The sequence below is a fragment of the Rhinolophus sinicus genome, linkage group LG03 (assembly GCF_036562045.2).
Source record: "Rhinolophus sinicus isolate RSC01 linkage group LG03, ASM3656204v1, whole genome shotgun sequence".
NCBI lineage: Eukaryota > Metazoa > Chordata > Mammalia > Chiroptera > Rhinolophidae > Rhinolophus > Rhinolophus sinicus.
In genome coordinates, this window is record NC_133753.1 from 54,608,770 (window position 1) to 54,632,296 (window position 23,527).

Consider the following 23,527-nt stretch of genomic DNA (forward strand, 5'->3'; position numbering starts at 1 on the left):
GAGTCTTTTGCTTGGGATTATAGCAGTGGTTCTTAATAGAGAGTGATTTTATCCCCCAAGAATCATTTGGCAATGTCAGCAGACACTTTTGGTTGTTACACCTGGAGGAAGGAGGATGCTACTGGCATCGAGTGGGTAGAGGCTAGGGATGCTGTAAACATCCTGTAGTGAACAGGACAGCCCCTCACAACAAAGAGTTATCCCATCCAAAATGCCAACGGTGCTGATAGTGAGAAATCCACAGTTGGAGATACAGTGTAGGAATGGAGTGCAATCGGTGGAGGGGGAAGAAACAAGGGGAACCATTGAGATTTAAGTGGGGGACTGGATCAGCTTTGTGTTTAGGAAACTTACTATGAGGACATTGTGAGAAAGTTAGTAACACGAATAAGATATTGATTAGTAGGAATGTGAGATTTTCCACGTGAGAGTTCCCCTTAATATTTCTATGGCTGACCATAGGGCCAGAAAGAATGAACATCTTCTCTTATTTTTCCTGTGAATCTCACCCCTCCATGTCAATGGATCAACTATTAGCAGGGAAAACTCTAGGCTTTTCAAAATCATGGGCATTCTTGAGTTCCCAACAAATCTTCTTGCTATGTGTAAGACAGTCAAGTGAGTGATCCATTGTTGATATTTTAATGCTTAGTAGTTTAATTTGATTTTTATTTGAAAAAATGTATAAATAAAGGCATAGTTTGGGCAGGGGAAGAAGAAAGGAAGCATTGAGAACATGGCAGATTGTAAGAGAGGATGTAATTATGTGGGTGACGAAGTAGCTGTAGGACAACTTGAAGCCAAAGAGCATATCAGGGGGAGGGCAGCAGGAAGGGGAGAAGGAAGTTTCAGGGGTTGGGGTGTAAAGTGCCCAGAAGAACCATTTATTTCCAATTCATATTACATTTGGAAAGCTCGTTTCCCTCTCCAATAGGATTTCGGTAAGAGAATACATCCGGTTTTATGATCTTAAACACTCTCTTGCCACCATGTAAAGTGGAAAGAAAAACAAACCTAAGAACACTTATGTATGCAGTCATTAGACAAGTAACACAGACTTTTTTGTTCGTTTGTTTTTGTTCTAGGTGTAAATCCCTCCCTCAAGTTTCTCAGAGTCTAATGTAGGAGACAGACTTGTTAATAGGAAGTTGTAAAGCAGTAGAGTACGTTCTGTCTCTATTTATATGTGTAATCTATGTATATCATATAAGTGGAATCATACAGTATTTATTCTTTTGCGACTGGCTTATTTCACTTAGAATAATGTCCTTGCAGTTCATCCATGTTGTAGTGTGTGTCAGAATGTCCTACCCTTTTAAGGCTGAGAAATATTCTATTGTATGTCTATACCACATTTTGTTTATTCACCCATGCGTCAACAGACACTTGGGTTGCTTCTACCTTTTGTCTAATGTGCTGCTGTGAATCTGGGGTACAAATATATGTTTGAGTCCCTGCTTTCACTTCTTTGGGGTATATATCCAAAAGTTGAATTTCTACATCATATGGTAGTTCAATTTTAAATTTTTTGAGGGAACTACTAAACTGGTTTACATAGCAGTTATTCCATTTTACTTTGCCACCAGTAATGTGCAAGGGTTCCAATTTCTCCACATCCTCACCAACACTTATTATTTTCTATTTTGTAATAGCCATCTGAATCAGAGTAAAGTGGTATCTCATTGTGGGTCTGAAGGGAAAGGCTTTCTGAGGGTGATGTTTGATCTGAGTTCTAAAGGATGTACAAGATGTGAATAGGAAAAGAAGGTGGGAGGAGACTGCAGACAGAGAATAAATGTGTGTGAAAAACATGAATATTTCACCTTCAGGGAACTGGTAAAAGTAGGTGAGTAGGCCTCGAAGATAGAGGGTAAGCTAGAAGTGAAAGGCACATCTGGAAAAGATGGAGCAGGCCCAATATGGAATCTGACATGCTGAGGAGTTTAGATTGTTTTAAGAGCAAGAGCTAACACTACATGCTAATTAAAAGTGATGTTATTAAGGGATTTGAGGATGTTTCATGCAAAGAGATGATGTAATACTATTTTATTATATTAGGTTGGCGCAAAAGTAATTGCGATTTAAAAGATGAAAAACAGTTGCAAAAACCACAATTACTTTTTCACCAACCTCATATTTATGATTCAGACTTTCACTGGGTATTAATGTGAAGGGCATATTGAAGGGAGGGAGAAATGAGATAAGGGACAGGGATTATGAGTAGCAGACTCCTATAGCTTTTTAGTCAAGTAAGTTTTTGAGCATGAACCAAATCAGTGGTAAGGGGACCGGAGAGGAGAGGAAACCTGGAAAGCTGTTAAGAAGAGAGAACAGAGAGAACTGAGCAACAGTTGGATGTGGGGTAAAGGAGCAGGAACAGTCAAGGATACCTTTCAGATTTTGGGGTTTGGGTGATGGATGGGACTGGTTGGATAATGGTATCAGGGGTATTTGTATAAGGAATAGAGGGGATTAGAGAATAGGGAGGGAAAGAAGGTGATTTAAGTTCTGGACACCTTGGGATATCCACATATTCATCAGAGGACTGGGTACACATCTCAATCTTTACCTGTCCATGGTTGGTGAGATGGCAGGGTGCAGAGAGAGGTTGGAGAATAAGTCTCCCTGTGCTGGGCTTCTCATCACATGCCTAGGTGATGCATGCTGCTTTCAGGCTCAGGGTCGGACTCCCAGAGCCCTCTAGCTTCCCCGGAACTTTGTGAGGTCTACCATTGAGGAGTTCCTCCAAGTCCCATGCTAGGAGCTTCCTCACGTGAGTCTCCTGGTATTGATTGCTGGTATTTATCACACCTTCAAGCATAGATAAAGATGAGGAGAACATCCTCTCAGATATGTTCCCTTAGTATTGGAATGTTCTGTTTTCTTCCTGCTTAACACTCAGAAGGAAACATAACAATGACAAAATGAAGAACATTGATGTTGTATAGAAAGAAAGAGTGGAGATATCTGGGTCAAGTTCTAGCTCTGATATTTACCAACTCTTTGTTATTGGACAAATGATTTATATTCTCTGAACCTCCGTTTCCTCACCTGTGAAATGGTGATTAAACAATGTTCATAGTTGCACACGTACCAGGAATATGGTAGATGCTTTTCAACTTGCGTGTTCTTTTCCCTTTCCCATCTGTGCTACTGGAAATACCTGGGGTGGGGCGGGGGGCAGGGAGCCATACTTCACAGAGGTAGAGTCAATGAATAGCAGTAAATATCTCCTGGATTTATCATAACAATGACAAGGCGTGAATGAAGAATGCTTTTGTTATCCTTCACAGCAGTTCTAAAATATGATAAAATGAGGAAACGATAGTGAATGGTCACAGCTTACTCAACTACATGTGGTGATTTAGTAGCAGAATCAGGACTTCCTGTGAAAGGCAATGGTGTTCCATTCAGATATTTTGTCCATGGTGGATTTTCTCTGGAGGAGGGAATATTTGCAAATTAAGCAATTCATTGCTTAATTTGATCTGCAATATATTGGAAATGGGGTTAAATTCATAGGAGTATGCATTCCCAAATGTGATGATGGGGAAACATATCATGTGTTTCTGAGCTGGAACCTTCTGGATTTCTCAGGGAAAAAGGTAGAGTTAGAACTTGGGTTGTAAGTGATTCTGATCAACCACAAAACTCTCTTTGTAGAACTAGAAATTTAGTCTGATAACAGACTTTTTAAAGAAGTATTTCTGATTATGATAGAAATAAGATGAAGGCAGAGAACAAAGATTTGTCCTCATTGATATGGTTGGGTTATCATCTACATACATCTGTGTTTGCATAGTTCAGAAAAAAACAATATTAATTTATTTGGAAATTAGATTTTTATGACTTATGAGACACATTTTATTAACCACAAGTTTTCTACTTATTTAAATTAAAATTTTAGCCCCTTAATGACAATCCCTTCTCCATTTTAGGGGATCTTGCATGTTTTCTGTTTTATAGTTTGATTTTTATCATGTTTTACAAAATAATGAGGAATAGACTTCTTTCACAAATGAGATAATGGAATGATTAGCCCTTAGCTCCATATTTTTAAATTCCCAGATGGAGAAAAACACTGGCATTTTAAATAATAGATCACTTGCAATTTTATTTTTAAAATAGAAAAGTTAATATAACTATTTCAGAGGCAAGAAGCCAAATAAGGTATTATAAAGGTTACAAAAGATCTTTTCTTTGTGCTTTATAAACTAATTTCTGAATTCTGAAACTTGCATATTAATATTCTATCATTTGAGTCACACTTGTGCATAATAAATGTCAACACTGACTTTTATATTTAAAACCTAGATGTTGTAAAACAGGTCAGGCAGTCTTCTAGGTTTCATGATGGATACAAAACCAAAAACAAACACATACAATTTGTACAACACAATGCCTTTATTTAGAAGTTTATTATTGTGTGGGTTTTGATATGCCATGTTTCCTAAAACTTAAGTTCAGCAAAAACATAATATAATAAGATTTCCTTATCATAGTTGTGAATATACTGGGGGTACCAAAAAAATGTACGAGTATACAAGTAGACACTTTGGTCAACATTGCTCAAGCAGTAGTTTGCCGTAATCAGAAGTGTCTGGAGGCTGATGGTAACCACTTTGAGCACCTCTTGTAATTGCAGAAGTCAAACGTGACTTGTATTCATCTTTTGTTATTGGGGTATATACTGTTTTCCCCCAAAAATAAGACCTAGCTGGACCATCAGCTCTAATCTGTCTTTTGGAGCAAAAATTAATATAAGACCCAGTCTTATATTATATAAGACCTGGTTATATTATATATATTATATTATATTATATTATATTATATCATATCATATCATATCATATCATATCATATCATATCATATCATATATCATATCATATCATATCATATCATATCATATCATATCATATTATAGACCGGTCTTATATTATAATAAAATAAGACCGGGTCTTATATTAATTTTTGCTCCAAAAGATACATTAGAGCTGATGGTCCAGCTAGGTCTTATTTTCGGGAAAACACAGTATTGAATATTACAACTTTAATAGTTTTCCTTTCTTAAAATATGATATACTTTTTTTGGCACCTCTGTATGTGTAATGTCATGTTTATATTTTCAACTGAAAAGTTTATAGCTGTTTAAAAGCTTACTCTCATCATTTACAGATTTCAGCAAAAGAACTTCTATTTGGTCATTTGGCTTCGGTAACGTGTTTGGCAAGAGCAAGAGACTTCTCTAAACAGCCCTATATCGTTAGTGCTGCTGAAAATGGGTAGGTACGGTGTGTGGGACTTTGTATTTGTCTCCATTTCCTCTCCGTTTTTAAAAACTGATGGGATACAGAATTCTAGTATCTCATCTAAGGCCGAAGGAAACCTTAGTGATTAACATGTTCCTTTGACATACAGGAAAATTTAGATCTTGAACTGTTGAGTAATTTGTGTAATGGTCCCAAGGAATATAATTAATACTGACTCCTAATGTTTAAACATCCCAACGTGTGTATCAGGCTGTGTGGCAGACTCACTGTGTAAAGGATACTGGCAAATGCCACCTATCATAGAATTAAAAATGGAAAAGTCTGGGTGCTTGTCTTTTTTCATGTAGTAACACACATTGAGCTTTTAAGGAAACCCATCCAAGCCTTCATAGTTTTGTGAAACAATTTAATAGTTGCAGTCTTCATGTTGTGCGCTTGTCTGAAATTATAAAACAAACAGGAAAGGGAGATAATTCAATTGTAAGTGGAACGGTGGGAGAAAGAAGGGAAAGAAACAGATGGTGATTTGGGTGTTATTTCATAGAAATGAGGTTTGTTCTGATGAAATAGAACTTAGTTGTAGGAAAAAGCCCCACTGATGGAAGAGCTACTAGGAACTAGACTCCACTGATGAGTTATTTGCCAAAGTGTACTCAGGAATGCGGAATCAAGTTAGCATGTATTTGTGCATAAAGGATTGGGTTACTGGTTTAAACAAAAGAACCCCTCTTTTGATTTTAATCTGAGGAAAAATTATATAGCTCTGAATTCTGAGAACCAAAAGAATGAGGAATCAAGTGGCCAACTTGTGGAAACTAAATAGTTTATAATAAAATGGCTAGAGGAACTGATATCAAAGAAGGACCTATTCTCATAGCTTATACCAAAGCCATAATTGTTATACTTAGATTGAGTTTTGAATAAGGCTAAAGTGAAATGTCTTAGTACATTCTTTTTTAACAATGGCCAATAACTTCCATATAATAGGGATGCTACAAAGCCTGTGACACATGCTGAAATATTTATTCCCACTCTAGAGCATTAGGGGGATGGTGAATTTTTTTCTGAGACTACTTGGGGAACTGAGAAAAGTAATAGCTACCATGTTTCCCCGAAAATAAGACTGAGTCTTATATTAAGGTTTGCTCCAAAAGATGCATTAGGGCTTACATTCATGGGATGTCATCCTGAAAAATTATGCTAGGGCTTATTTTCTGGTTAGGTCTTATTTTCGGGGAAACACAGTAAGTGAGAAACAGAGCTGAAAAGTAACTGAGTTCCAGCTTGAATTTTTTGTCCATAGTGGTCAATTTCCAGAAAAAAGTCTAGGGTTATGGACATATTCTTGATGATAGATTAATTCATCTATATGAGCCATATAGTATGATTGTTAAAAAGCCAAGGAGTCTGGTTTGGTCTTCCTTTTCCAGTATGATTTGAATTTTCTAGAACTGTGTTCCCTTTGGTGTCCAAAACTGGGCCAGCACCTATCATATACTTATTTCAGCTACTGTGTACATAACATATTATATAATTCTAATATAACATATTCTAATTTAGTAAATTATTACATTTACTAGGCTTGGCCTATTACCCCCAAACAACAATGATTTTTTTTTTTTTAGTTTTCAGAAGTCCCAGGAAGTGACTATGGGCTTTGCATTTCTGCCTCTAAGGGAATCAAAGGGGGCCCAAAATTACCTCATGACTCAGTTTTTCACTTCTTCCCCAAAGTATTGTGTAGGCATAAATGTGTATGCATACATCCTAAGATGCAGGAATCCCAGTAAACTGTAGGATAAATAAAAGGAAATAAACACTTGGAGACCTGATGATGAAATAACACAATGCTAAAAAAAAAAAAAAAAAGAGTGAGAAAGAGAGAGAGAGAAGATCCTGAAAGTGGTCAGTAAGAAAAAGTATTATTTACAAAAGAATGTTAAATAAACTGAGAGCTGACTTCTCAACAGTAAAATGAAACTACACAGTGGTGAAATATCTTCAAAAGGTTGAGAGAAAATGTCAGTCAACTTAGAATTATATCTTGAGCAAAAAAAAAAAATATCTTAAAAATATGAACAAAAAATAGTAACATTTAAGACATACACTGATAAAACTTATAATCACTGCCAACAGACCCTCTATAAAGAACTAAATTTTAAATTATATGCTTCAGTAAGAACAATGATTTCAGAAGGAAAATCAGATGGAAGAAGGAATATTGAACAAAACGCAGCAAATATTTAAGAAATTTAAATAAACACGGACTATAAGACACTATAATGTTTATGTACACTTCCCATCCCCACCCTCCCCCTACACAATCCTAATGGACAATTGCATATAATAGTATAATGATCAGATTCCATGTATTCTGGTTTTTTAGAGGTAGGTAACTTAATCAAAAGGTGTTGATTCACTTTAGACTTTAAGCTAGATGTGCATGGTAATATTTCCAAGGTAGCTGTTAAAAGAACAGATAAAATAAAATAAAAAAAGAAAAGAAAAGAAATAGAATACATAGTAACTTCTAACTTAAGAAAAGAAAAAAAGAGTTTAATTCAAAGAAGACAAAAATAAATGGGACAATTAGAAAGCACAAAGTAAGATAGTTGAAATAACTGAATAAAACAGCAATCTAAATTATATGAAGGGACTAAACCCTCCAGTTAAATTACAGAGATTGTCAGACAAGACAGAACAAAAAACAACATAAAGACATGGAAAAGTTAAAAGTAAGTGGGTGGGGAAAGATTTATTAGATGAATGCTATCCAAAATAAGGTTGATATAGCTGTATTAATACTTTATGTTAACAAATATATGTAGTTAATAAAACTTTAAGGCAAAAAGTCTTGACACTGATAAAGAGGATCTTTTTTTTTTTTAAAGGTTTTTTTTATGGGGGGAACGGAACAGGACTTTATTGGGGAACAGTGTGTACTTCCAGGACTTTTTTTTTTTTTTCCAAGTCAAGTTGTTGTCCTTTCAGTCTTAGTTGTGGAGGGTGCAGCTCAGCTCCAGGTCCAGTTGCCGTTGCTAATTGCAGGGGGCACAGCCCACCATCCCTTGCGGGAGTCGAACCGGCAACCTTGTGGTTGAGAGGACGCGCTCCAACCAACTGAGCCATCTGGGAGCTCAGCGGCAGCTCAGCTCAAGGTGCCGTGTTCAATTTTAGTTGCAGGGGGTGCTGCCCACCATCCCTTGCGGGACTTGAGGAGTTGAACTAGCAACCTTGTGGTTGAGAGCCCACTGGCCCATGTGGGAATCCAACTGGCAGCCTTCAGAGTTAGGGGCATGGAGCTCTAACCGCCTGAGCCACCGGGCCGGCCCCCTAAAGAGGATCTTTTTACTTATTAATAAAACTTTCAGTCAACAGTAAGAGATAATACTAGAGAGAGAAGCAGTTACTCAGGCTTGTTGGACACAGCTCTTCAAACCTGAGCTTATATCAGATCACCTGCAGAGCTTGTTTAAATGCAAATTTCTGGGCCCCACTCCTGAAGATATGGTTCAGTAGGTCTGGGCTAAGTTTCGAGGATTGCATTTCCAACACATTCCTGGACAATGCTGATGCTACTATTTCAGAGAACATATTTGGAGTAGCAAGTCCCCTACATTTAGGGCAGTGAGGTCAAGAATGACTTGGGAAACTCAATGGTGATGACACCATTCATTGAGAATAGGGTACAAAGGAGGGAGGATGTTTTTTTTTTTTTTTTTATTGTTCCATTAAATTTATTGGGGTGACAATTGTTAGTAAAATTATATAGATTTCAGGTGTACAATTCTGTATTACTTTGAACATGAGACGTGTGCAGTCCTGCAAGTCATCCAGGTGGAGACATCTGATAGTTGCATATGGAAATCTAGAGCTCAGTGAATAGGTCTGGGCTTCCAACATCATATAGATGCTACCTGAAGTCATGGGACTAAATAATTAAGCTAGAGAGTGTGAAATGTAAGAATGCCTAAAGGAGAAATCTAAGGAACGCCAACATTTAAGAAACAGAAGAAGAGGAACCTGAGAATGCCAAAGGAAATCCAAAAGTATAGTGCAAGCAAGAGAAATCAAAGTTTGAAGAATATAATGGATTTCCAATTCAAGATGGCAAATGAAACATTCATGTTTATCTCCTCTCCATGTAGACACTTCATTAAAATTTGAGCAAAGCAATAGCAATGTTATAAGCACACAAATATGAGAGTAGGAATTAGGAATAGGGCTAAGAGAAAATAGTGTTTTTCTTTGTGATGACTGATTGATTTATCCACCAAATGAATTTTTATTGACGTGTTGAGAAGGGGATGTAGAGTTGAATAAGAAAAAAAAGGCCTTTTCTCAAAAGGAACTTTTGGTGGGCATTTAAGTTTTCTAATTTTATAAGTTATAGATATTTGCCTCCGTTTTTTTTTTCATTGAAATAAAAAAAGTTAAGTTTTAAAATTTTGGATATTGTCAAATTTATTTTTTTATAATTAGAAGTTTTTAATCTATGTACAAATGAGGAACAGTACTTAAAAAGAACAATATGCATTTTAATAGCTAATTTTCATGTTTTCTTATTATGTATTATGCATATTGTACAGTTCCAGCTAAAATGTCAATGCTACTTTTGATACAAAACAAATTTGCTTTTTCTTTTTTTCTTAAATAGAATTGATAGGCAAAAAAATGTCTTTTTGTTTTGTGATATTGTATTGTTTTCATATTTAAAATAGAAAATAAGATAAGCAAAAAACAGCGAAAGCATTGGAATTCAAGAGAGTCTAGAAACATTAGTATTACTGGGGGAGCTTTTACTGATACGCAGGCTCCAACCCTGGAAAATGGGACTTAATTAGCCTGGTTTGATGTCTGGATTGAGTCCCAGACATCAGTGTTTTTTAAAAGCTCTCTGACAATTCTAATGTAAAGCAAGAGTTTTGAACCACTAGTTTGGAGATAGACTTACCTAAAAACAGGTTAACTGACCAGGAGCTTTTCAAAACCCCACATGTGAGGGTCCCAACACAGATCAGTGGAATCAGAATCTCTGAGGCTAATTTCTGAAATATTCACAGGTGATTGTTGATGTACTGCTAGAGCTGAGAACCACACTGATACACTCAAATCCCTTATAGAGATAAAATGTTACATTGATGACTGCTTAAAATTCTATTTTTTTTACTTTTGACATATATTTCTTTACCTTTGAGATCATTTTTTGAATTTCTACATTTCTCCCAGTCTTATTTTTCACACACACACACACACACACACACACACTACACATTTTTTCCTGTTATTGAGTTACATGCCTCAGTTATTTTTGGAATAAGGTTGGATATAAACAGATAATTAATTAATATTTTGTTTCTAGAACATGGTTTCTCAGCCTCAGTACTAATAACATTTGGACCACTGGAGGATTCTTTGTTGTGGAGGACCATCCTGTGTGTTATGGGATGTCTAGCACCTCAGCCTTTCTCCACTAGATGTCAGTAGTGTGTTCCTAAATTGTAACAACCCCAAAATATCTTTAAACATTTCAAATGTCCTTGTGGGGGGGTGGGAGGGGGCATCACCCCAGGTTGAGAATCACTAATTTGGAGATTGAGTCCCGGTGTTTGGGTAGAAAAACAAAATAGCTTGCAAATGACCAAATACGTTTAACATTATCAGTCCATATCTTTTGTTTCTTAACAGCAGCTTCTCCCTTAAAGGCAATAAAGCTTTCATTTTTCTTCCAAGGAAAATTTTGCTTGTATGTCAAAGCTCTCAAAATAGAAGAATATTACCAAACAATCCTGAAACAGCCATTCTGGTTTTTGTGGACAGAAATCATAGTGATTTAAACTGTCTTACACTGGATGTATTTTTGTAGCTGTATTTCATAACTGTGTCTATCTCTTTGCCACATACATGTAACCAAGTCAGAGCTTTCAAACGATGAGAATTTTCTAGACATTAAGTGGCAAGGATGATTTCAGGATTTCAGAAGCAAAGAAATAAACGCTATCCGTGATAGACCAAATGTGGCCTCTTGGTGGCACTGTTTATTTTTTAAAACAATGATACCTGAGCTTCGCAAGATGCAGCAGTTGATGCATTATGCTTTTCAGAATATGTAGTTTAAGTTCAGTGAAATAAACCATTTTCAAGAGGATGCAGTTTCCATGGAAAGATTGTTGTACTGACACTCTAACAAGCTGTGATGGCTGTATCCCCACAATTTGTTGTATTTCAGGTTGGCGCTAAGGTAAGTTTTGTAGGCTGGCGACAGGGTGTAATTACCCAAACCAAAAGACATAGGTACAGTATGTCATCCCTGCTAACGACTACAACATTTTCTTGCCCAGTAATCTGTAACAAAAAGCCACATAAACGATCAAGCTGCATTTAAGTGTAGCACTAAAGAAAAACTTGGTGGCACAAAAATTATTCCAGCCAATTGAGTGGAAATGACAGAGAATAATACAAAGTTATCTCTGGTAGGGAGATGTGTATTTGGAATGTCACCAACGGACAGTGCTTGGAGAAGGCCACGCTACCTTACAGGCACACTGCAATCTGTGTAAGTACATTCACTTCCTTCCTATCCGTTCTGGCTCCTACAACTTCAGCACACTGCTGTAAACCCATTTGAAGAAATGTCCTTTGGAGGACGTTCTTTTCTTGAATTTTTTATTTTGTCATTGAAGTAGAATATCGTCCATTTTCATCTGTTATTTTGACTCTTTGCTTCCCCGAAGTTATTGCTCAGCCAATTTTTTTTTTCTGAGTCTTTTATTTCTGTATCTCTCAACATAGATAAATTTGAAAGACAATTTTATATTTTTCCTTAGGCACACTCACAAAATAAGCACAGACATCAACACACAGAGAGATTCTGTTTTAATGGCATGCTGTTATATAAAGCAAAAAAAGGGTTTATTGCTTTGTTTTGTTTTGTTTATTACCTTGTTTCCAATTCCAACCTTTTTTGGGAGGATAGGTTCTTAATTTCTTATTTATGAAAAGAGAGCTAGAGGCATAGCCATAACTTGTATAATCACATTCCAATATTTAAAACTGATTTTGGCTTTTGGTAGATAGACGCCAAGCACATGTATAAGGGAGTTGCATGATTCCAGTGGTGCTGACAGCGTTTTTAATGTTTCACTCATTGCTTTTAGCATGGATGACCTGCATTGCAACATGCACATACTCCTTTCTGGGACCACAGCCCTGCTCAGTGAGAGGTCATCAAGTGCAGAATATATTACTCAATCTTTAATAAAAGTCATTGTCAGAACTTATTTGGCACAAGAATTGCTTCAGGTGCCCTTCAAACACTTTTATTTCTTTTCATCATGTAGCAATGTTGCTAGGAAAAGGAGCCTGGTTTTTGTTGTTGTTCAGTTCTACACAGCACTCCAGAAATAGTACACTTGTAAGCTTTCCATGATTTGGAATAGAGTCCTTCTTCACCAAAGATCCCCTTTCTCTAGAAAAACGATGAAATATCAATGAGACTAAAGCGCAAAATCAACACTTTAGAAGTATGGAATAACTGAACTAAAAGAAATTTTAGTTGCTCTTCATCGTAATACCTTAATTGAATAAAAGATAACACGAAAATCCAGAGAAGTTCCTGCCACAGCCAATATCATGTTAGTTGCAAGTGATAATTAAATTTTTGCTTGAATTCCGTTTGCATAGTATTACCACTGCTCATTCCGGATGACAGGAGAAGGCTGGCTTCTATGCTGTGGGGAATATCAAGACATTCTTATAATTGATGCCAAAACTTTGACTCTTGTTCACACTTTTACATCGTATCAGTCTCCTGATTGGATCAACTGCATGTGCATTGTCCACTCTGTCAGAATTCAAGGTAATAGTTAGATATTATATGAGACTAAGATTGCATATAAAAAATATCAGGTCGGAACCATTTGTTAAATTATTGGGCAAGAGTTTAGAATGAATCTTTATGTTTACCTGTTATTGGGGGTAATTCCCTGAGGCAGATCAAGAAACACTGAGCATACCCAGGCCAGTGGTTCAAGTTATTGGAAATTTAGCGAGACGTTAAGACGGAGTGGAAAGAGGAGAATCTGTCTTTCCAACCCCCAGTTTTGCTTGGTACATTTTAAAAGTGACAAGCAGGTGTTTGTTTGTTGTGGATTAGCAGGAAGCTTGGAACTTTTGTCCTGCTGTACCTTCTAGATGGAGTAATGAATTCAGTTTCTGTAATGACCAACTACACAGGAAAAGGAAGCCTGGGTCCTTACTGATTTCTGAACTAGGAAGTGTAGTGTTGCCAAAATGATGGTTGAAACGCGGTTCTGCCTTTAGTGGTGCTGTCTTATTCCATGGGGGTCACGTTGAAATTTTAAAACAAATTTAAAATGTGAGCTAAAATCTTTGTCTTAAAAAAGCAACTAAACAGAGTATTTCCATCTACATATCCCCGCATAATCCTTGAATGACTATGAAATAATCTTTAAAGCAACCAGTTTTAGCAATGGCCAGTTGATATGCAACCTTTGCTGTTTCTACAGAAGATTCTCTCTTGGTCGTATCAGTAGCTGGTGAACTCAAAGTGTGGGATCTCTCTTCATCTATCAGCAGCATTCAGGTTGGTTTGTGAAACTCTCTTTTTCTCTAGTTTCAAGCATGTTTATTGAATTTTTTTTTTTAAGTTACAGGGATATTACATGCTTACTGTCAGAAGTTAAAATAATATAGAAGGGTATAAATTTTACCTCCATGTACTTCCCCCATCCCTTTTCCTGCTTCCAATGCCAGGGGTGGGCATTGGTAACAGTTAGATTGTGTTCTTTCATCCTTTTCTCCATGTATATATAAATGTCTTTATCTACACGTGCACACACACACTGAGTACATTTTTAATTGAAAATGCAAGTCATAGGAGAATATCTTTCAGTCCCTTACGGTAGAAGACCCCCTTTCTTCTGGGTGTGAGTGGTGGCAGGGAGATAGATCACTATGAACAGCTAGGGGTCATGTACACTGGGGGTCCAGTATATTCATTCAACTGCCTGCTAGCATCAGGCTCCAAGTTGAAGTGATGAACAAGAGAACAGTCATAGTATTTGTTTTGGTGACAAAATTGTTTTGATCGTCCCATGGAGCGCTGGGCTGTCCTTAGGAGTGTCTTCGTGGAAGAAGCCATGAATCGTATTGGCATACTGAGCCTAAGAAACACACACCTGTCATTTTCAGAAACTGAGACTAGAGCATTCTATATATTCTATGCTGGCCACTCTTCTACCTTTTCAAAGCACTTTGTGTGTTTTTCTATTATAGTGATTAAGATACCACAGGGTTTTTAAAAAATTATTTTCTTTCTTTTTTGGGGGGTGGAGGAGGGAGGGTTATATTTCTGCCATGTCTGAAAGTCAGTAACTTATTCTTATCTTTACATTCTCAGCATCCAGCTTCATCCCCCACAGGATGTTTGTTGAATGATTGTATGTAATGAATCCTTGAGTCCAGATGGGTTGCCTGTTCATGCGTTCTTTTGTAAAGTGACTTTTTAGTTCAGAAAACTTAAAAGGAAAACTGGGGTACTTTTCATTTTATAATAATGGTGTGCTCTATTTCAGGAGTTCAGGGGAGCAAATCTTCTGATACAGTCACATAAATTACCTAGAACTAGTACTAAAATGTTTCCATTCATTTTGAAGGAAAAGCAAGATATCTATGAAAAGGAATCCAAATTTCTCGACTCGCTGAACTGCCGAACAGTACGATTTTGCACATATACAGAGAGACTTCTATTGGTGGTATTTTCTAAATGTTGGAAGGTATTATAAAATAACATAATAAATACCAGTGATATATAAATATATTTTTTCTTGTTCAGTGCAACAATTATACGAATATGACTTAAATGTGATACAAACTCTTTATAACGTTATTACCCGAACATGGATGACCTATCTTTTATGAATGACTTTTATTAGTTTTCCATTCCTCAGCTGTTTTGCTTCTCAGGATATTATGTAAGTAGTAGTCTATGCTCATTTTATTAATAACAAACCATATTAATACTGAGCGTTTATCTCTAGATTATTTTCAAAAGTTGGTGCTTCCCTAAATTTTAGAATTAAAAAGAAAACTCATACTTTTCACCTACCTAAATTGATCTCATTTATAGATTTTTTTTTTCTTTTCCTGCTCTGTCACTACATTTGTTTTTAGGGAATATGTATACCTTTCTTGTAAATCTATTCATTGATGTCTCCAAGAAGAAACAAAGAAAGTTACCATCACTTGATAGCATCCTTTTATCTTTTAATGTTTGATATACCTGGCTCAGTTAACAACACAATGTTGTCTTACTTACGTGCTGATGTATTTTAAGTGAAAATGTAAAGTGTATGGTCTAACAAAAGATTTCTGCTGTATAAACCTTTTTTGTGTAATAAATTTTGCAAATGTTAAAGTTGGACGATCTGTATGGAAATGATAAAATTACATAGAGATTTTGGGGATTTTTTGGTCTCTGTGTTTCATGGACACTTTTTGGAATGAGATAGCTAAATAAAGTTTATCCACTGAAACTTACCTTAGGATACATATGAAAAAATAAGTACTAGTAAGATATCTTGATACATGAGTATAGTGTGGCCTATCATTGATACTTCATATATTGTTGCATTAATGCTGTGATCTCAATAGTCTTGATAAGCACAATTTATCTTTCATCTCATTGGCAGATTAGACTGAAAGCTTTTGTTAATGTGCACCATTCATTTTGTGTTTTAGGTTTATGATTACTGTGATTTTTCCCTTCTATGCACTGAAGTCACTAGAAGTGGGCAGTTCTTTGCTGGTGGAGAGGTGCTTGCTGCTCACAGAGTCATCATCTGGACAGAAGATGGTCACAGTTACATCTATCAGCTGCTGAACAGGTGGGCTCAGATGGGCGCAGCATACAAAACATTCAGGTTGAAAATGAACTTTGGGAGGTTTATTATGGAAAAATCCCTGCATGCTGCCCATGATCAAAAACCAGAACAAAACAACTTTGGCACTAGAAGATTTACTCTGGGCTTGGTAGGCTTCCGCCTTTGTATAAAACAGCAGGGGAGGAAGGAATGAGATTAACCATGTATAACTTGTACAGCTGGTGCTGGGTTTTCAAAAAGTCACTTGTAATTATTAACCCAACAATTTCTAACTAGAATTTAGAAACTTGAATGGTACCATCCGGCTTTTGAAAGTGGGAGGGGAAAAAAACGAATAAAGGACCCCAAAGTTGTAAACTTTGCTTTTTATTTTTTGCCACGCAGTGGGCTTTCAAAAAGCATATACCCTGCTGATGGAAGAGTGCTTAAAGAGACCATTTATCCTCATTTACTGTGCTCTACTTCTGTGCAGGAAAATAAGGTAACGCAAGAAAAGAGGGACTACCTCAAAGCTGTTTCACTCTGTGTCTTAGATAAGTGTTGCTTTGTCTGTAACAGAGTCAAGATTGAAAAAAACTGAAGAATCACATCAAGTTGTTAACAAGAAAATCAAATCTAAGTGTTCATAGCTACTGAAGAGAAAACATTGCCTTTAAAAAATCTATTTTTTTCAAGTCGGTTGAACAATACATATTTATTACAGAAAATTATAAATGTTTTAAAAATCAAAGGAATTAAAATTCCTAATTTGCCACCATAAATAGCCACCATAAATATTGCCACCATAAATATTGTAAATATTTCTTATTTTATGTATTTACTTAGTTCAATTGGAAATTTTTCAAATATTTGAAAAGTTTCAAATTAGTATAATCACCACTCTTACATGTACCCTGTACCTAGATTCATCAATTGTCAACATTTTGCCGTATTTATTTTTTATCTCGGTGTGTGTGTGTGTGCGTGTATACACATATATAAAGAGGGTGCCAATAAAATGTATACACTTTTTAAGAAAGGAAAAAATTGTATTAAAATTGTAATACTCAATATATACCAAAAACAAAAGATGATTGCAAGTCATGTTTTGACTTCTGCTATTACAAGAGGTGCTCAAAGTGGTTACCATCAGTGTAATTTTAATACAGCTTTTTCCTTTCTTAAAATGTGTATACATTTTTTGACACCCTCTATACACACACACACACACACTTTTCACTGATCCTTTTGATAGCTGGTTTGATATATTATTAACATTTTGATGTATCTAATTTTTAAACTTTATCAAATGGTTTAAATTTACATCCTATTTTATTTTTTAGTTAACTATATATTGAGATCATTTTCACATGTGTTTATTTCTTCTTCTGAATAAATTTTCTTCTCTAAACAAGTATAATTATGAATCCTGGTAGAGAATTGAGGATATAATTGTGAGCTTTTACTCGACTGAATTATATCTTTGACACTCTATGAAGCCTGGAAATTTAAGCACTTATTTTATTATAGTAATATTAACCAAAGTGTTTTCTTTTAACCTATTGGACTTAGTCAACAGTTAATTATCCAAAAATATATTTCATGGATAATGGAGTTTTGAGCTATTGATGTGTCAACCAGGGAAGCATATTACTTTTTACAGAGTGATGGTTTGCTTAATTAGACATCATGGCTGTTGGAAATCCTATAGTTCAGTGACTGTTCCTTTAACATATCTGTGAGGTTTTGATGCAAAAGCTTGATTAAGAAACTGTCATCCAAAAATGAGAACTCCAGGTACCACTGGGGCCTAGGCAAACTTTAGAATTATGGCATCCAGCAGTATTTCCAAAGTCATTTGTGGGCGTCCATAAAGCTTTGGGTTGCTGTTGATCACAAAAGCAGTAGTGCCGTTTACTCAGAAAGGCATTTTTAGTTACTTTAAAAAGACCTGCCTTTCTTCCTTTTGAGCTCCAGAATGCATTTTTATAAAGCGCAAATTCCCCTGAAAGCTAAATAGGAACTTCTAGTCTACTGTAAATATCAATATATACATTACTATGAGGAAAAAGTATGGCAGTTAAAAATTAACTTAAAAAATACTAATCTTATGAAGTGCTACCTTACATTGTTTCTCAAAATGTGCAGATAAAGATTTCTGGGTCTTCTATCAATAATTGTTATTGAGACAACCACGGTTGTTTTAGTATTTTAAAAGTGGGAAGTGTTCGGAAGCCAGTGAGATATGAATAGGATAGTCTGAAACTGAAAAAAGATGGTGTACTCAGCCTGGATAAAGGGTACTCTTCCGTGCCCTGTATCCAGCCAAGAAATTAAAATCAGACATTATTCTTTTTATTCAAACAGCACCCATATTCACTAAATCACCCATATTCACTAAATATAAGACTTCTTAGTCGCTCTTGCCTTTAGAAGGTAATGAAGGCATTTTGGTGGGGTGGGGAGATGAATTTGATAGTCATAATGAGCTTAGAAAAGAGTGCTGTGTAAATATGTAGTATTGACTGGACTATTTTTTTTTTTTTTATCAATACCATAGAATTAAATTAAGATTTGAGAGTCACATGTTCTCAGAATTACTATTGGTGATGTAGGGAACATAGCTGCTGATGGAGTTGTAGTAGCAAGAATAGGGACTCCGCCTTCCTTCCAGTAGCTTTATGAGAGTCTCCCTGGCTTCACATCACAGCTGATGATCCCTGAGGCTGGTGGCAGGGCACCTGGCTGTTAAGATGGGGAGCTGGGCTTCCCAGGGTCTTAGCTGAGGAGAAGGGCTGCAGCGCTGAGGTGAGAGTAACTGAGATAGAAACAACCTGAGGGTTGCACATAAGAAATTTGAGTGCATGAACTAAGGGTAATGACAATGGTGATAATGATAGGGAACTATTTTTGAGTCCTTACTATTGTCAAACATACACACGGTATGTTTGCATCACTTCCCACCATATCATTTGCATCACTTCCCACCATGATCTCATTTTAAAACTGAGGTTCAGAGAAGTCAGTTCCCAAAATTTGAACCCAGGCAGTTCAGCCCCAGAGTCTGGTAATGGGTCTTTGCAGTGAGTTTCTCAATTATTCTGAAAGTATACAGTAAGAATGGTTAATATTTATTGAGTATGTTCCAAGTGTCTGGAACCATTCTAAGTGCCTTCCTTTTATCAACTGATTAATCCTGACAGCAATCCCACATAGTAGGTGCCTTAGCCTTCTTTCACAGTTAGGGAACATGAGACAGAAAGAAGTTACGTAAATTACCTAAGTCAGGTAATTAGCTCTTTTAATGGAGTTCATACGTGCTAAAACCAGGATTTGAATCCAGGCCATTAGCCCAAGAGAATTCACTCTTAATGACTATTGTGTTACCATTTGGAGGATGGGTACTCCTTGTGATGGGTACTGGGTCCTGTGATGAAAAATCAGAATTCATAGAAGGGGCTGTGAGCAGGTGTGCAGGTGAATTGCAGAAGTAGAGTGGGAAGGAGGATGGAGGTGTTAAGGAGTGGGTGTGAGCAAGTGAGGAATGGCAGTGAGAAGCTGAGGGCAGCAGAGATAACAGCAGCACAGGGGGTCTGGGCATTAGGGACAGCACGCGGAGCTGCGAGAGAGGAGCTGTGTGCCCCCCCCCCCCAACGCCAGTCATCCTCCAGACACTGTGGAGCTTCAATTTTTAGGTTCCCAAAGTTTGAGAGAGTTTGAAAAGCCAACTTAACCAAATTTTATCAATACCATTCCAACATATACAAAAATGATGGCCATGAGAACTCTTAAGACCCCAAATGGCCTTCTGAATCTTAAAACAAAACAAAACAAAACAAAACAAAACAAAAACAAAATAAAACAAGATTTATTCAGAGAACTTGCTTCATTGGAGCTGTTTTCCCTTCCACAATGTTCTCATTTCTTGGGACCATAGAGGATTACACATCTTGGTTGGATGGTCTTGGATTAGTTTCTTATTCTCTTTCTGTCTTAGTTTTCTTATCTCCATAACAAGACTTAACAATATTTATTTACTTTCTAGCTTTGTTGTGAGGATTAAATGTAGCAGTATTTCTGCCCTTAATATTCTCTGAAGATACAGAATAGAATTTTCCCACTAATGTCCCCAAGTCCAGACCTTTAAATATACTTTTGACTAGGAACTGACATTTTCTTAGACTTCTTTAATTCAAACACCAGCACTTGGCTTTCTTTTCAGGGTGCCTTTTATTTGTACATCAAAGGTAGTTTTTATTTTTCTAATTTTATTCCTTTGTGCATAATCTCTATATACAAGTCTGCCCAAAGAACATCTACATTGCACTGAGTAGTAGGGAGACTCTAGACTCACTAGTGAAAGCATGTCTGTCAGAAAACTGATGCCCAACAGTCATATTCTGCCTCAGCAAAATTATAACTCTCTCTCTATAAATATATGACATTTATATAAATTATAAATATGTGATTCATATTTATATTAATATAATAATACAAACATACATTTTTAATAAGTTAATGGATTCACTTTTGTTTTCCTTTGTGAGTACTTGGAAAATTTGGATTCAAGTATGTTAAATCTGAAAAATGGTCAACAGAAAGTGGAAAGCATTTTAATAACACAAAATTACCGTGCAAATATTTGTTGTTGCTATTTTAACTGACAATTGGAACTGAAGAGACCATAAATAAATCAGGTCTTCTTAGTGGACAGTAAAGTATTGTCATCAAGATATGGGCTCTTGAGTCAGAATTACTGGATTCAAAAACCCATTGCCCTCTAAATCACCTTAGATAAATCAAGCCCTTCACTCTCAGTTTATTCATCTGTAAAGATAATGATAGTACCAGCTTCATGGGATGATTGTGAGCATTGTTTAACTGAATACATGTAAAGCTCCTAACAGTATATGTAATACATACACAGAACATGTTCAATAAATGTTAGATATTCTTATTAACTCCCTGAAGTCTAGCTGATGATATCACTTCTTATTTTATAAAATTTTACTTTTCTTGAGTAAGAGATTATAATTACTTGAAATTTTTGAAACAGCAGAAATAAATGGAAACTTTCAATTTAGTTCGTCTATGAAACCTTGTTCCTCCATTGAGAAACAGTGACTGTCATTTTGTGCTTAGATATTTTCCTATATAAACAATAACTTTTTGTTTGGACCAGAGCCTTCCCTTTGTCATGGGCTACATGAATGAAAGGAAAGAGCCTTTTTATAAAGTACTTTTCTCTGGTGAAGTCTCAGGAAGAATTACTTTGTGGCATATCCCTGATGTTCCCATCTCCAAGTTTGATGGTTCCCCTAGAGGTAAGACAATTTCCATTTCTAATCACATATACTACAATTCATGCTGGCAACAACAATATAGAGTAGGCTGACACACCATACTTACGTTTTTCAATTTGTCATGTCCGTGTGCTTTCTCAACCAATTTCTCTATTGGGGTTAGTACAGCTTCTTGGGGCAGCAAGCACAGGGATAAACTTGGGCACTAAATTTTGCAACGTGAATGATTTAATATTTGCTTATTGTAATTTCTCTTAAAATGAAAAACTGAAACCATCAAAGTAAACAGTACTGTGGAGAACCTTCAAACTCCTAAGACTATGTGTTCCACATTGAGGAACCCATCTTACTCTTTTCACCTTATTTCAAAATCAGTGTATCGTCTCTGTGAGTCATTGTCCGGGTGTCTGGACACAGCAGACACAGGGTCCTTAATAGTTGCATTTCTAAGCACACGTTTCCATTAGTTACCATTTTCATTGATATTGTGTACTTTTAGTGTTTCTGTCCCAAATGTTTTCAAAATGATTCATTGAGACCTAGATTAATAAGAAATGGGTCAAGAGATAGACTTAGAGTTTGGTATGGTGTGTGGAAAAGTTTCTTACAAGTCAACTTTAACAGTTAAAAAGTGTATCATGCCCACTACTGAGCCTGCGTCATGGCAGTTCTAGGATTTCTCATGTTTGTTCTACTTCCAGCGGTGGAATAAAATGTGTAGTCAACCTTCTTTATCATTAGAACCGTAGAACTTTATGAAAACTCTCAGAGCTAGTCTAAGGTTTGGGATTGAGATTTACACAGTCACTGTGGCATGTGTACTGCAAGGTTGAAGAGGCCCTTTCATAGAGAGGTAGGTTGGCTTCAACTGGCCATCTTTGCTCCTGGATGCCAAGCCTCTCCCACTTCTGAAACCTGCCTGAGGCCCAGTTCAAATGCTTAGGTGGTCAGCTACCATGTTTCCCTGAAAATGAGACCTAGCCAGCCCATCAGCTCTAATGTCTTTTGGAGCAAAAATTAATGTAAGACCCAGTATTATATTTTATTATGTTATGTTATGTTATGTTATGTTATGTTATGTTATGTTATGTTATGTTATGTTATGTTATACTATACTATACTATACTATACTATACTATACTATACTATACTATACTATACTATATTATATTATATTATAAAGACCTGATCTTATATTACAAGACTTATTTTACTTATAGTAATATATTACAAGACTTTTTTTACTTATAGTAAAATAAGACTGGGTCTTATATTAATTTTTGCTCCAAAAGATGCATTAGAGCTGATGGTCCAGCTAGGTCAGGGAAACATGGTATATAAAATGGTAATCAGTACTCTTGGTAGCCATAGATAGTTGCCTGGGGTTATGGTATGATTTTGAGATATTCCTACTCTTAACAGTTAAAGAATAAATTTCTTCCATTCACCTCACACAACTAAAAGACCCCCAATTTTCCTTCTTAACATTGCTAAGGCAAGTAGAGAACTCGTGAGATTGGTCCACCATTCTATATCACTGTAAGAGTTTCTCAGTTCTTTTCAGTTGACCTAAGTCTAAAATGAATGCACTAATGCACATCTATGCTTCTGAGGATACTTGAAGGACAGAGGATCAATAAAGTTGCACTTTGAGTGAAGACAGTGGATGGCAGGGGAACTTTTCTGCCTATAACCCACTATTAGGATGGCAAAGGAGCCTCTATGTACCCCAACGGATAGTGTCTTGATAATGTTTTCAATATCTGTGATGACTATATAAACCAAATTCTCCCTTTTTGTGTGTTTTCCTTTTAGAGATACCAATAACTACAACCTGGACCCTTCAAGATAATTTTGATAAACATCATATCATGTCACAAAGTATTGTTGACTACTTCTATGGGTTTAAAGATGGAGCTGGAACTGTGGTAATCACTTCATCAGAGTATGTTCCAAGTCTTGATAAACTAGTATGTGGCTGTGAAGATGGGACAATTTTCATTACGCAGGCTCTGAATGCTGCCAAAGCAGGTCTTCTGGAAGGCGGTTCTTTACTAAAAGGTCATTGAA

General features: G+C 36.2%; 1 protein-coding gene across 1 annotated transcript in view; it reads left to right on the forward strand.

Annotated features, from left to right (window-relative positions):
- Positions 1-23,527, forward strand: part of WDR72 (WD repeat domain 72) — a 120,743-nt gene that overhangs the window by 29,881 nt on the left and 67,335 nt on the right. The window contains exons 3-11 of the mRNA XM_074327727.1: positions 5,177-5,283; positions 11,749-11,827; positions 12,955-13,129; positions 13,800-13,876; positions 14,949-15,068; positions 16,033-16,178; positions 16,560-16,656; positions 21,337-21,478; positions 23,273-23,518. Of these exons, the coding sequence (XP_074183828.1) occupies positions 5,177-5,283; positions 11,749-11,827; positions 12,955-13,129; positions 13,800-13,876; positions 14,949-15,068; positions 16,033-16,178; positions 16,560-16,656; positions 21,337-21,478; positions 23,273-23,518 (1,189 nt within the window). The remainder of the gene's footprint in view (positions 1-5,176; positions 5,284-11,748; positions 11,828-12,954; positions 13,130-13,799; positions 13,877-14,948; positions 15,069-16,032; positions 16,179-16,559; positions 16,657-21,336; positions 21,479-23,272; positions 23,519-23,527) is intronic.